The sequence below is a fragment of the Elephas maximus genome, chromosome 23, assembly GCF_024166365.1.
Source record: "Elephas maximus indicus isolate mEleMax1 chromosome 23, mEleMax1 primary haplotype, whole genome shotgun sequence".
Classification (NCBI taxonomy): Eukaryota; Metazoa; Chordata; class Mammalia; order Proboscidea; family Elephantidae; genus Elephas; species Elephas maximus.
The window spans coordinates 30,292,569-30,307,179 of NC_064841.1; the positions used below are offsets into that span (position 1 = coordinate 30,292,569).

Below are 14,611 nucleotides of genomic sequence, written 5' to 3' on the forward strand. Positions count from 1 at the left end.
TGAGCACCCACACTGGGGAAGATTCTCAACAATTTGCCAGGTACAGGGACCTTCAGGAACTGCACTGCACTTTCTAGCCTACCCATAGCACTTGCAAGTTGTGTCATTGCCCATACCTGTGGAAGAAGCCATTTCATCTCTACCAGCTGACTTGTCCTCATGAAGTACATCAGCCACCCCAACATGCTCAGAGAAGGCTGACCTCTGTGCCCTCTCTCCAAATCCTACAAGGAGTCATGAATAGCCTGAACCCATTGAGGTGCCTCATTTCCTTTTCTTTGAATGGTTAGGGGATGGACATGAACTCAGTTTTGGCCAGGAGGAGCTGAGATGGATTCTGCTGGCAACTTGCAGTTTACAGTCTTCACGGACATTGTTCTCATGCGATGCCCATAGTGAATTTGTCCAGCCTCCAAGTCACCCAATCTACAAACTGCCTGCCAGATGTTGCTCTGAGTTTGCACAATAATAAAGGCCTTATTGTTGAGCCACCTGTTATCTTAGTGTTTTGTCTATCTGTTTATCTGTCTACTATGTTATCTTAGTGTGTTGTCTGTTTATCTGTCTACTATGTGGGGTAGGTTCAGAACAGAATTGAGTTCTGCCGGGATAAAAAGGTTAATACCCATTGTGTGTCTTGGAGGGGAGAGCAAGATGGCAGATCTCAGTCTTTTTTGGCCTGATTTACTTTGCTACCCAAAGCCTTTAGGGAAGAATGAAGGGGGCCACGGGCCTAATATTGGTGTGGATGGCACGGTTAGGCCCAGGCCCTGGACCCTGAGGAGGGAGCAGTTGTGACAACCTCTACTGCATTTAGGAGAAGCATTAATTAGGTCACTTGTTCCCAGGGAATGACCCATATGCCCCAGCACTGTTAAAGAGAGACTGTTCCCTGGGTCCTGCCAAGAAGCCATGTACTCTGAAGTCCAGAATTTTTACAGGTGTCACTGCCTGTGCGACCTACAAAATCCAAATGGGAACCATAATTGGCACAGAAATACTGTGATTAATAGAGTGAAAGGGGCTGCAGCACACTAGAAGGGGTGTGCTCTTTCTAAAGGTGCATACACAAGTGTTCCTATGGCAGTGAAGGATGAGGCTGTACAGACAACACCAGGACCTACAGATCTGTGTATGTCCTATGTCCAAGGTGACAAATAATTCCAAAAGTTTTTAGATTCCTCTCTGGGCTATTCACCTCAAGGCCATTGTTGCATTTTCATTGTGTTTTTGTAAAAGTGGAAACTATTTTAATAGTGCTCAATAAATATTAGCTATTTGCTAAGCACTTTACATGGATTCTCTCATTTAATATGACTATAAGTCAGATATTATTATTCCCATTTTACAGTAAAAAGAATTGCGACTCGGAGGGGTTATGTAACCAGTCCAAGCAAATGGTGGGGATGGGCTTCAAGTTCAAACATCAGAATCTGTACTCTTTTATCACTGTGCTCTACTAATTAGAGAGAGGAAGAAAGATTTTCAATGAGAGAAGAGCGAGAGAGAGATAAGGACATACATATATACATATATTTATATACAGAAAAAGTTTGGGTTAATTCCCTCCAATTACAATTACAATGGTAATCTCTGAGAAACAGAAATTGTGGCAAGGGTTGAGGGGTGGGGTGAAGAATGGTGAGAGTTTCATTTTACTTAGTTTATATTTTTATTACTTTAAAATTTTACTAGCAAGCTTTACTTGAACACACATACAAACTATATATTTTCAGAGGGCCAAACTTCTGGAAGGTGGAGTAAGGATTTCTAAAAATCCACCTTTCCATAAAAGCAATGAGAACACTCACAAGCATTGTCAAAATTAACTCTGGAAATGACCAAAGACTTGCAACAAGCCAAGGAGCATTTAAGAAAAACTGCTGAATCTTAGTACAAACAGCGAGATTTGTGGTATTTTAACTTGCCCTATTCCCATTCTCCCTGTCCCTGCTCTGTAGTGGCCTTAAAAACTAGCAGCCTTGCAACTACGGTAGCTGTCAAAACTAGCAACCACTGGGGTGGGAGTGGAGAGCAGACCAGGTTTGGAGCTCCTCCAAAAGCCACATCCCCGGAGAATTGTCACTATTTGACCTGTCTGGCAGCTCCTTTGAAAAGTACCGTTCACAGGCCTTGTTATTTGACCTGACTCAGAGCTCAGTGGGAAAACCCTATTTTCGAGGCATTGTCAAATGCAATCAGTGGCAACTGTTTGACACTGCAGCTGCCTGAGGTAGCAATGCCAACTGAAGCAAACAAGAGGCTGATGAAAAAAAACGAAAATCTAGGGAATGAGATATCCATAGGGAGCTTTATAAATCTCTCATATTTTCAAAATAAGTTGGAAGGTGTGGTAGCCAGACTCTATAAAGATGATCCCAGTGATCTCCACCTCCTGGTATTCATACCCTTGTGTAATTTTCTCCCGTTGAATATGGGCTGAATTTAGGGACTTGCTTCTAATAGAAGAAGGCAAAAACGACACTATGCAACTTAGTCTAGGTCATAAAGGAAATTGTTTTTTTTTTTTTTTGGATCACTCGTTTGAGGGAAACCAGCCTCCGTGTCATGATCAGCTCCAAGGAGACGTCCTCGTAATGAGGAAGTGAAGCCCCTGTCTACAGTCACCTATCTGAGCTTGGAAGCTGATCCCCCAGCTCAGTCAAGCTCTGATGACTTCAGGCCTGGGCAACATCTCAACTGCACCCTCATAAAAGCTCCTGAGCCAAAATACCCAGCTCAGTTGCTCCTGGATTTCTGACCCTCGGATACACTGTGAAGTATTTTTTGTTTGAAGCCGCTATATTTTGGGGTAATTTGTTATGCAGCAATTAATATTACCAGAGGCGGTGGGAGGAAAAGTATGTGAGTAAAAGTCCAGGTTATCATGAAAGAGAATAAACACAAAATGTTCCTATTTTCCTCACCTGAAATATTGCATAGAATTTCACATTTTATAGTAAGGTTTTCAAAGTTAATCACTCAGTGTGTAATGAGTAATAGACTTTAAAGGTACAAAAGTAGAAAATGTCAATCTTAAGGTACAAGAAAGTTCCCACAGAAGACCCAGATGACTGGAATCAATTTCATTGGCATTACAAGTTTTTATTTGGAATTTAATCCACAATCTATACAAGTTATTTACAAGGCATGAAAATGGAAAACAGCACGAAATACAATTGAGGTATAAGCTAAGAGCACAGTATGTCATGTTTCAATAAATACAATTCAAAATTTGTAAACTAAGTGACCAGATAGATGAGTCTTGCTCACCTAAACTAAGTGACCAGATAGATGAGTCTGGTTTATAAAACCATATAAAATATTTATTTTACGTGAGGTAGAGGACAGTTTTGTGTGTCATATAATGCAACCAAACACAGCGATTTTAACCATAAAACTGTACATCACTGGCAAAATTTTAAATTGAATTATGGTCAATGTAGTCAACAATTAGTTTCAACAGTTGCAGAACAGATATTTCATGTTACTGCTTTAACAGATTAGAAATTCAGAAATAACAAAAGACTACTGTGTTGGTTTAACATTATCAGGATAAACAAATACTTCTAAAAGGATGGTTAAAAGCAAATCTTTTATTTCTCACAAATTATAAATCCCCAAAAGGTATCCTAGATTAAGCAATTCTTTTAGTAGGATCTTTCTACTAGAACTACTTTAAGTTGCTGTGCTTTCTTTAGTTTCAAGTGAGGTATCTATATCGAAGAAAAAATCTTATAAATTTCTTTTACATTAAACTGACTTAATACACTATTTTGTTTTCTGGGCTTTTTGTAATTTTAGTTTTTACATTTGATCACTTTCTAATTCAAAAACACTACATAAGCACTACGTAAGACATTGAATTCTATTACTGAAGAAATGGGCTCCGAATTGTATTTTGTAGTTTAGAAGCAATTCAATGAAAAGGTATTACAAAAAAAAAAGAAAAGACTGTCCTTTTATACAAGATGCCATATAAAATACTCATACAATTTTCTTCCAATAGTGGAAATGCTATACTAGAAAAAAAAATGTTAAGCTGTTTATTCGCTTCCACAACGTATAATGCAGCAGTTATGTGTCCCTTATTGCTGACAGCTTCAATAAAAACTATTAACAAGTAGTTCCAAGAACAGAAACAGATGTACAGTATGAGCACAACTTTTCAGCATATCAATTTTTAACGTGGAATAAATGCATAAAGAGCAAATAAAAGTGAAGAATTCTTCCCTAAGTAATCAAAACATAAATCTTATTTTTGAGAAGAAAATTTTAGAAGCTGATTGAAAACCTTCAGCACCAGCTCTGCAATTAATTCTAGGGGAATATTTTGAGCACATTTCATATCACTTGAGTTTGCTCATCATTTTACTTTTCTTAAAACTGAAGCCACAGATGTGCAAATAAACTGGCTGTTCTGTCATGACTTCTAAAATACACGGATAACCTACAAATATTTTACTGGCTCTATTTTATCTACTTTAGTAACTGTTTTATAAGTTCAATATGTACAAATGATTTTACATCTAAACTATTAATATATTAAATATGTTATAAAATTAGCTCAAGAAGCATAAAACATCCTAACTCTCATGTACACAGAAATCCAAGCAAAAGAATATGCTTTATAAAAACTCCAGTACAAGCCAAACAGGTTGTTGGTCAAATCCTTTTCTAGTGTTACAAGCTGCATTTGTGAAATTAGGGTGATCTAGAGCTTCTCCAATGACAGCAGGAGGTTTAACATTTCTACTTTTATAAATTTGGTGCTATTTTTTCTCATAAATTTAAGAAACTGTCATCACCAAAATTAAACATGACCTATCACCCAGGAAGGTAATATTTTAATTTTTCATCCTTCTAAAGATGCTCTAGCTTAACTTTTAATAGGCCATTGATTTAACGCAGCTTTTTAAAGTCAACATTTTCAAATTTTTCCTTCAAAGAATAACACTACAAAGTCTGAGGAAAATATTTGTTTCCTAATAAATTTGGCACACAAAAACTACGTCAAAACAAACTTTAAGCTAGCAACCAACACACAAATGAGCATGCAAAGAATATAGTAAATTTATATGGGTAAGATATTTTAGTGGAGGCCACTTTCAAAGTATTACAAAGTTGCTATACTGTTTTCAAGCTATGTGGTGCAGTTTAACATAAAATTACTTTTAACTAGAACAGGTATAATATTTACAATTGACTAGAAAACTACTTTCAAAGAAGTTAAGACAGAAACCTATGGCACATCAATGTATCTTCTGTAAAATGAAGACTATACTATGTCATGTGGCAAGTTTTCATTATGTAAAGGACTAGAAAAAATATCTTTACTCAATTCTAAACTACAATTTTATAATAATTTAATGGTGTGTAAGCACCATTTAGAATTTTAAAATAACATATTTTGAAGATTAAATGGTTTATTTTAGAAGTTTTGGGTTGAGGGTTAAGTAAGCTTGATTTACTAAGTAAACGCAAAAAAAAGGTCGAGTGGATTAGAAAAATAAATGAAAATATATGGGCCTGAGTTTGCCTTCCAAAAAGGTAAGCTGTGACACTTAACTAATTCACAACTAAAATAAAACTGTATCTTAAGTGTCTTTGTGATTTTTCTTTCCCAGATCTAAATAAAAGGTATTGAGGGAGCATGTCATTTTTTGACAATTGTTCCTATATGTCATTTTAACATTTGTTTCTTCTCAAGGAGATTCCAAGAATCAATGAATTAGCTACAGGGTGAATATACTAAAATTTAAATGAGAAATAGAAAACACATACTTAGAGCATACTCTATTTACTGAAGAAACTACACTTTGGAAAGGACAAAAATTATTTTTGTGAGTACCATTACGCAAAATATGAAAATAACTGATTAAATAAATGATAACCTAGTGACTTTGAAGTTCTATACCAGCAGAGCATCTACCTTCTACCCTGGGAACAGTATATAACCTTAACCCTAGCTAATTATTTTAAAAATAAATTTACCTCTCTTAAGTAATTTCACACAGTACCTTACAAGAAAACATGAGAAAACACAAATTCAAGGGGTAATACATGTCAATGAATGGTAGTTTCAGGAAATGTCCTTTTAAAAAAAGTCATATTAAGAATTTTACCTAATACCTTTTAAACTAAGAATCAACCAATATGAAATTTGCCATGAAAGAATAAGACTTTTCTGTGCAAAAAAAAAAAAAAGTGCAGAAGATGTTCCCCCTTCCCCAAACTATGGAATTCCTTTATCTTCTAAATATTATCTAAAAACATTTTAATAGCAGTAACTAAACTTTCCTATATTAACCTATCATACAGTTGACTGTCAATTCCTGATTTTAATAGTAAGTAGTAATTGAAAATGGTCCATTCGTGCAAATTTTGGTTAAGACAACATTTATACATACAAAAGTCCAAAATAACCTTCAAGGTGTTTAATATTTTACAATTTAAAGGCAAACAAATCCATTATGGAAGTTTCAGGAGGACCCAGAGCTACACATAAAACTGTACAGGAGAATCAGGAGTTCCACAGAAATAAACGCACACCAACGACATCGGTTTTTCTCAAGAACATTAATATTTTCACACTATTATTAACAACAAACAAAAGTTCAGAAAGTATTACTTTTTATTCCCTCTTCTGAAGTTGCTGAAAAAAAATTTTTTTTTGAACTATAATCACATTTAAACTGAAAAACAAATTACAGCTGCTTGTTCTTAGCAGCAGCGCATAACAAAGCACGTTATCCTTCCCTGGTATACCTACAGGGTACGCTTTAGCCTCATCAATGAAATTCTTCTTTGCGCAAAATGTCTTAGTAGGAGACATTGAGAGAACTGGTGGAAATTCATCCCACAATCTGTACAAAACGAAAGCAATATTTTGTGTATAATAATGAACATACTATATCAACTTAGAAAGGAGACTGTGTTCCTGAAAAAAAAAAAAGAGATTCAACTTCTTCTTGAGTAGCTCTATACATGTGAAATATGAAGTCATCATTGTATCTAAAATTGAGTCTGAAATATGGATAACAAAATTGACCACAGCCATTTGCCATCACACAACGCAGCTTTAAAAAAGTATTCAACTGTAAAATTTGCATTAGAAATATAGGCAGCTTATCTACTAGTTGAAACCATATAGTATCGTTATTAAGTTGGTTGAAAAAAAAAGGTACAAAGAAACATACATTTTCATTCATTTGGAAAATGTAAAAATTTATATACTAATATATAATCTTTCACTTTCTCTGATCTACAAATGAACAGAATGCCTTGTTATCTTCATACATATAAGTTGTTCACAATTCTATTACCAAAAACAAAAAACCCTGTTAGGAGTACACAGACTAATCTCTTTAAAGTTTTCTATTCTTTAGCAGTCTTTGAGGATTTCAAAATTTGCAGCTTTAGCTCTTTTATCATCATTTCTAACTTCTGCCTTGCCTCCCGTTCCTGTCTGAGTTCGTCTTGGAGTTCTTGTCTGTCAGCCTCCGCGTGGTCCAATCTCTCTCTCAGCTCCGCCAGCTGTGTGATTTAAAAGGCTATGTCAGTTTTCAGTCTTGTTTCTCCATTTAATCCTCATAGTGGCAGAGATCTACTTGCAAATTATTTTTTTACAAGATAAGCTCTTTCATACATAATACAATCTCTTGAGTATCTAATACTTTTGACATCTGACATGACATTAAATTGAAGGAAAAGCAAAGCGTCAAGAGAAATGAACACCTACAGCACTTTCACTATGTCCCACACGTTACTCTCTCTCCTTGCACTGTGCCTGTTCACGTTAGCCATTTGTTCACCCCCCCTAAGTTCACGCTACAATTAACAGAAGGCAGTTAAGTATTCATTTTTGCCCCAGAGCTTGTGGACACAGCGGGCAAGACATGTTGTTAATTTGTTGATTTGAAAGCCCATACACTAGATTAAAATAATATACATATATAATATTTGTTATTCAGAGAGCCAGAGATCCGCAATTTAGGCATTAAACTACAGAAACCCAACACAAGTTTAAAAAAAATAATAAAGATAAAAAATCATCTTGGACAATATAGTATAAGGCTGTGTTTAACAGAATTATCTGTTCTGAAATCTAGCCTAACGAAATGAGTTTGGCCATGAGTATTTCCTTTAACAGAGAAGATGACAGTTTCCATTTCCAAGCTGAAAGGGCAACATCAGATAAACTGAGTAATTCTTACCTGTGCTGCGTATTCAGCCTCTTTATCTTTTTCTAAATTTGAGTCACAGGTACATTTCTGCTTCATTACCTGCTCTAATTTTTTCTCTAAGTCTTTCTGTTCAACATAAAATTCTTCCATTCTTTGAGCATGTTCGTTCTGCAAAGATTCAAGCTCCTTCTGTAAATTCTGCTGTTCTTCAGTGAGCTCCTTCATAGCTTTTGAACTGCTCAACATTTCCACTTCCTGTAATGTAAAGAAGGACAACACAATTTTTTACTTTATTTTCATCATGTCAAAAATTTCTCTTCAGGAAAAAGAGAACAGAAAAATACCTGAAGTTCAGCCATCATATCAGTTCAATATAAAACTGATTTTTATTACCGAACTGAATTTTATTATCTTGAAAAACCATTTAGTCTGAAAAGTTAAAAGTACGTTGAAATTGTTTATCAGTATAAAATTCTGAGTAATTTTAAGCACACTTGCAGCACCTCGATTTTTCTAAGAATATGCAAAAGTATCTTTTTATAATGGACTATCATTTAAATAACGATTTTACCATCTGAAGTTGTTGCTTCTTCTGCAGAATTGAGTTCAGCTTTTCCTGCTGTTTTGCATAAGTTCTCATTACTTCTTCCATGATTTTCCCCTTATCATCCTCACAGACGACATCTCTGGCCAGAAGCGGAGACGAAGCTGCAGCATCACAACGAATCCCCGCCTTGCTTGTGTCTCTGACTAAGTTGCTAGTGGCAGACTCGGGTTTCTTTTCACTTGTCGAATTATTTGAGAGTAACGGCTCTTTGAAAGGCAAAAATCAAGTAACAAAGTATGAATATAATTTTGTTAAAAAGTCACTAAAATAACCCACAAATGGAATTAAAAAAAAAATTCTATTTACAATAGCATCAAAATTTAACAAAAGAAATGCAAAATGTGTACACTGAAAGCTATAAAACATCACTGAAGGAAATTAAAGATAGATAAATGGAAAGATGCCATGTTCACAGATAAGAAGACTTAATATTGGAGTTAATGTCACAAAACACTATGTATATTGTTTCATGAGAAACTAATCTGCTCTGTAAACCTTCATCTAAAGTACAAAAAAAAAAAAAACTTAATATTGTTGAGTCCACTTAACTATTATCCAACATAATCCCTAATAAATCACAACTGGCTTTTTCGCAGAAATCAACAAGTTGTTTCTAAAATTCATATGGAGATATAAGAAATCCAGAACGGCCAAAACAATCTTGAAAAAGAAGAACAAACTTGGAGGACTTACACTTTCCAATTTCAAAACTTACTATAAAGCTACAGAAATCAAGACTGGGTGGTATTAGCGTAAGGACAGACATATAAACAAATGGAAAAGAATTGAGAATCCAGAAATAGATCTGTGTTTTTATGAGCAATGGATTTTCGACAAGAGAGCCAAGACAATTCCATGGGAAAAGAATAATCTTTTCAACAAATGGTGCTGTGACAACTGTATGGACATGCTTAAGTATAAAGGTGAACCTCTACCTCACATCATATATAAAAACTAATTTAAAATGTTAAAAACTTAACATTGAAGACCTAAAACTCATAAATGTAAATCTTCATGTCTTGGATTAGGCAACGGTTTCTTATACATGACACCTAAAGCAAGCAACTAAAGAAAAATTAGGAAAACTGGACCGCATCAAAATTTAAAACTCTGTGCTTCAAAGGACTTGATCAAGAAAGTGAAAAGACAACCCACAAAGTGGTAAAGGCCTAATGTCCAGAATATATAAAGAACTCTTACAACTCAATAATAAAGGGATAAATGACCCAACTTAAAAATGGGCAAAGGATCTGAACAGACATTTCTCCAAAGAAGATATACAAACGGCCAATAAGCACAGGAAAAGAATATCAACATCATTAGTCACTGGGGAACTGCCAATCAAAACCACAATGAGATACTACTTAACCACCACCAGAATGGCTATAACCAGTAAGATGGACAATTAGAAGTGATGGGGAGAATGCAGACAGATTGGAACCCTCATACACTGCTGATGGGAATGTAAAATGGTGCAGCTGCTTCAGAAAAAGAGTTTGGCAATTCCTCAAAAAAGTTACCATACCCACTGCTGTCAAGTCAATCTTGACTCATAGTGGCCCTATAGGACAGGGCAGAACTGCTCCATAGGGTTTCTAAGGCTGTAAATCTTCATGGAGGCAGACTGCCATATCTTTCTCCCGAGGAGCAGGCTGGTGGGTTCAAACCACCAAACTTTCAGTTAGCAGCCAAGCACTTTAACCGCTGTGCCACCAAGGCTCCTTCAAAAAGTTACCATATAACCCAGTAATTCTACTCCTAAGTATATACCCAAGAGAACTAAAAACATATGTCCACGCTAAAACTTGTACACGAAAATATTATTCAGTCATAAAAAGGAATGAAGACTGATACAACATGGACTGTGAAAACATTATGCTCAGTGAAAGAAGCCAGACACAAAAAGTCACATGTTGTATGATTCCTTTTATATGAAATATCCAGAATAGACAAATCCATAAAGACAGCACATTATTGGTTGCTAAGGTTGGGAAAGGGGGAAGATGAGCCGCTGCTAATGAGTTGGAAAGCTGCCCTTTGGGTTGTGATAAAGATGTTCTGCAATTGGGTGTGATGGTTGTACAACTGTGTCATCATACTAAATATCACTGAATTATAAATTTTAAAGAAGGGAATTTTATGGTATGTGAATTCTATCTCAGTAATTTTAAAAAGTCACTAGAATAAATTAGTTTGGGAAATATGATACATGCAAGAATGACAGTGGTAACATTACGTATTACTTATCATATTTAAATCAAAAGAGTTTTTTAAATTTCAAAACGATAGTATAAAAAAAACCCAAGAATCTCAAATCTCTATGAAAACAAATAATCAGAGGGCTCTTCCACTGCTCCGAGGCAGCTGAAGTCACTGTCACACTGCTGCCGTATAAAGGTAAAACAGGTGGCGTGTCTTGTTTTGGTCCACAGTATTTTAAAAGGCACTATAAGTAGGCAGCTCTTTTTTAGATTTCAGCCAGCATTCTACATTTATGCCATCTGCCAGGCCCCTATATCTATGAATTTTCAATCCTTGCTTTCTTCCACAACTAAGTTTCCCTGAGTCCTATACTCAACTACTCTTACGTATACATACTTCTTAGCATTACTAGTTAAATGGTTTCTCAGTTCATAGCCAATTAGAAATAAAAATAAGGACCTACTGAAGAATCTGACAGCAAAGGCAGGAAGAGAAAAAAAATCAGACAAAAACTAATTGCAGTGTGAAAACTATGTAGTCTATATGTGTACATATATATGTATGTACATCTATCTCATTCGCCTCTATAGTCTATAGCAATCATCGTCCTAAGAGTATAGTAGTTCAGGTTCAAAGTAATCGCCCAGCATAGAAATGACAGGTTTCTTTTTTAAAGTTAAAGCTTCAACTATTCTCTTAAATAAAAATGCTCTTTGGTGATATTGAATAAAAGTGTTTATTAGATATTTTGATATTTTATTTTAAAAAGATAATTTGTGAATACTCACCAAAACGGCTACATAATTCTCTATTTGTTTTTAAATCCAGTTTCTCCTGTTCCTCAAGTGAGACATCTGGGTAGGACACTGGCTTTTGATGTCTGCCAGTGCTGTAAGGCTTCTCTGGCTGTCTTGGCATGGACTTGCACACCTCTGTCTTTGTGACCTCTTTACACTGGGACACAGCAGAAGTAAGAGACACATTTGGGGCAACTACTTTATCACACATGTATAAGTAGTAGCTGAAAACACAGAAAGGCAAAATAAGATGCATAATACATATTAAAGTAAAAATCAAAATATATAATGTATACTTCTATGGTTAAACTAAAAAAATTTTTTTTACCAGAACAGACAATATAACAACTCAGAAAATAAATGTCACAGAAAGCAAATCTTGAAAAAATCAGCATTTAAGCATTAAGGGCAAAACTATGAGGCATTTTATTACTTTGCAAGTAATTTTTATGTACTAAAAAGGTACTCATTGGGAAAGAAAAGCAGTCTCTTCTCCTGTCCTGAAAATCACATGAGAACTAAAAGCAGGAAGCACTTTGTAGCCCTGAGTCTGTAAGGTTTATGCCAGAAAGATAAGAGACTGTATGCTGCATTGGGGGTGCTATTTTCTTGCCCCAGCACTCCTCCAAAGCAGGGAATCCTTGCTCTTAGCTACAGTGAGGCTGCTTCAGCCCCACACTGCGTAACTAGGGCCTGAGTTCACAATAAGCCCAAAGAGGAGCTCACAGGGCCCTTCTTATAGAGCTCAAGAAAGAGGTCAGGTGCTGTGAACATATTCTTATATCAAACCCCAAAGGGCTACCTTCTTAAGATACTTTAGTACTTCCTACTTATATGATAAAACAGCAATAGTAAATTGTGTAAAAATGAGAGAGAGGGGATAACTACTTGTGCTCAAAGGCTCACGTAAAATTCCTCAGTAGGTTAATCATCTGAGAAGCTTATGGAATAAATTTGATTTAGAAACTTAAATACCGTATTTTTAACTATAATCTGTGTAACCTTTCGTCAGAAGATACAACCACTTAACTGATACAACAATCTATCCCCTAAACTCCAAATAATCTATCTCCTCTTACATCTCAATTTCTTCGTCCCAAACCAAAAACCAAATCCACTGCCGTTGAGTCGATGCTGCCTCATAATGATCCTATAGGACAGAGTAGAACTGCCCCATAGTTTCCAAGGAGCACCTGGTAGATTCGAACTGCCGACCTTTTGGTTAGCAGCTGACCTTTTGGTTAGCAGCCGGAGCTCTTAATCACCTCACCACCAGGGTGTCCTTCTCAGTACTGGACACCTATATTGTCCCTTTTTATCAATCGCAGTATTCTGCTAAGAAAACTAACAGGTTTCATACTGCCCAAAAGACTTAATTCAAATGCAGTAAGTATGGTAATGACTATGCAAATGTAATAAGACTGAGACTTCATCACCATGCTTGGAAGGAATATGTATTTACAGCAGCGGATAAAAATCTAGGACTCAATAAATATAAAGTTCCTAATCTAGGATGTATTCTTACTAAAAGCATGAAAACTTGATTTTGAGGGACTGTGGTTAATTTGAAAGCTTCTAAGTATCAAAGTAATTTCTTTTTAAAATATCCAAGTTACACACCAAACAGAAACAACAAAAAATGTATTAAAACACAATATACTTGCTTAGAAAACAATTTTTCAAAGATGATCTATGATTAGCTAAATAATGAATTCCAGACCCTAGAACAGTATCTGGAATACAGTAAATGTTAAATGAATGAAGGAATGCCCACTCACCTGGGGTGTAAAAATGAATGTGTCTGAGAAACATGGTCACCTTCCTGTTTTATAACAGGATACCATGACTGCAATTCCACTCCTGATGATGTATCTGTCTGTAGAAAAATTGGAGGGAAAACTACTTAGATGAAGAGTTGCATCATTTAAGAGCCATCTTCTAACGAGGCAGTCTTTCCTAAGAGCATCATGTCTAGTCACTTGAAGACAAACTCAGAGACTGCTACATGAACTGTGTCATCACAATACATTTCAGAATACCTGTTACAGATTAACAGACATACTTTCATCAAATTTCACATTTATGGAATCTATTCTAAAAATCCATTTTAAAGACTAGTACTCTCCAAATGTACAGCATTGAGATGTTCTGGTTCTTATTCTTGCTACAACAATCAGCCAGCATACACACTACCCCTAAAGTATTTGTCAGCATACTAGCTAGATAACATTCTCCAACAATATTTCATAAAACTAATCCTGAAACTACTTTGTTTGCTAATCCTTAGCAGCAAACCATATTTCCTCATAAATGTAAAAAAAGTTTTATTTTATTTTTTTTTAGCCCTGAAGAATGAATTCTACCTGTAAATACGGGGAAAAAAGGAGGAAGGTAACTGGCAACTTACACATCCTGCTTATTTCTAACAAACACCTTATTAAGTATCATTATTTCTATTTTACAGATTAGAAAACTGAGGCTCCAAAACTGAGAAAGAGGATACACCATGGTTACTAACTTCTCCCCTTATTTTGATTCGCTTCTTACCATGACCCCTTCTCTCAACCCTCACCCCCCACATATTTTCATGTTACATTTTTTTGTGGGAAAAGAGTACCTCAAAAAGGGAACAAGACTCAGTGGTGGAGGAGGGAGAGTGGAGATCGAAGAGGCATGGTTAGGATGAGCAACAAAGATAGGAGGTCAACAGACAAACAGTGAATGAGGGAGAACAGAACTGGGAATGAGTTAAAGGGGGGATAAGACAAAAGGGGAGCTGGGTATTCTTCTGAGTCCTGCCTCCGGGAGGCTCTACAACC

General features: G+C 35.7%; 1 protein-coding gene across 4 annotated transcripts in view; it reads right to left on the minus strand.

Annotated features, from left to right (window-relative positions):
• Nucleotides 1–3,092: 3,092 nt before the first annotated feature.
• SKIL (SKI like proto-oncogene) overlaps nt 3,093–14,611 on the minus strand; it is a 28,189-nt gene continuing 16,670 nt past the window's right edge. For 3 of the 4 annotated variants that reach the window (XM_049867723.1, XM_049867721.1, XM_049867722.1), the window contains 5 exons: nt 13,571–13,668; nt 11,784–12,016; nt 8,758–8,999; nt 8,217–8,441; nt 3,093–7,536 (listed from right to left, as the gene is read on the minus strand). In XM_049867723.1, coding sequence (XP_049723680.1) covers nt 7,378–7,536; nt 8,217–8,441; nt 8,758–8,999; nt 11,784–12,016; nt 13,571–13,668 — 957 coding nt within the window. In that variant the 3' untranslated portion in view covers nt 3,093–7,377. The remainder of the gene's footprint in view (nt 7,537–8,216; nt 8,442–8,757; nt 9,000–11,783; nt 12,017–13,570; nt 13,669–14,611) is intronic. The other variant, XM_049867724.1, reaches the window with a different exon arrangement.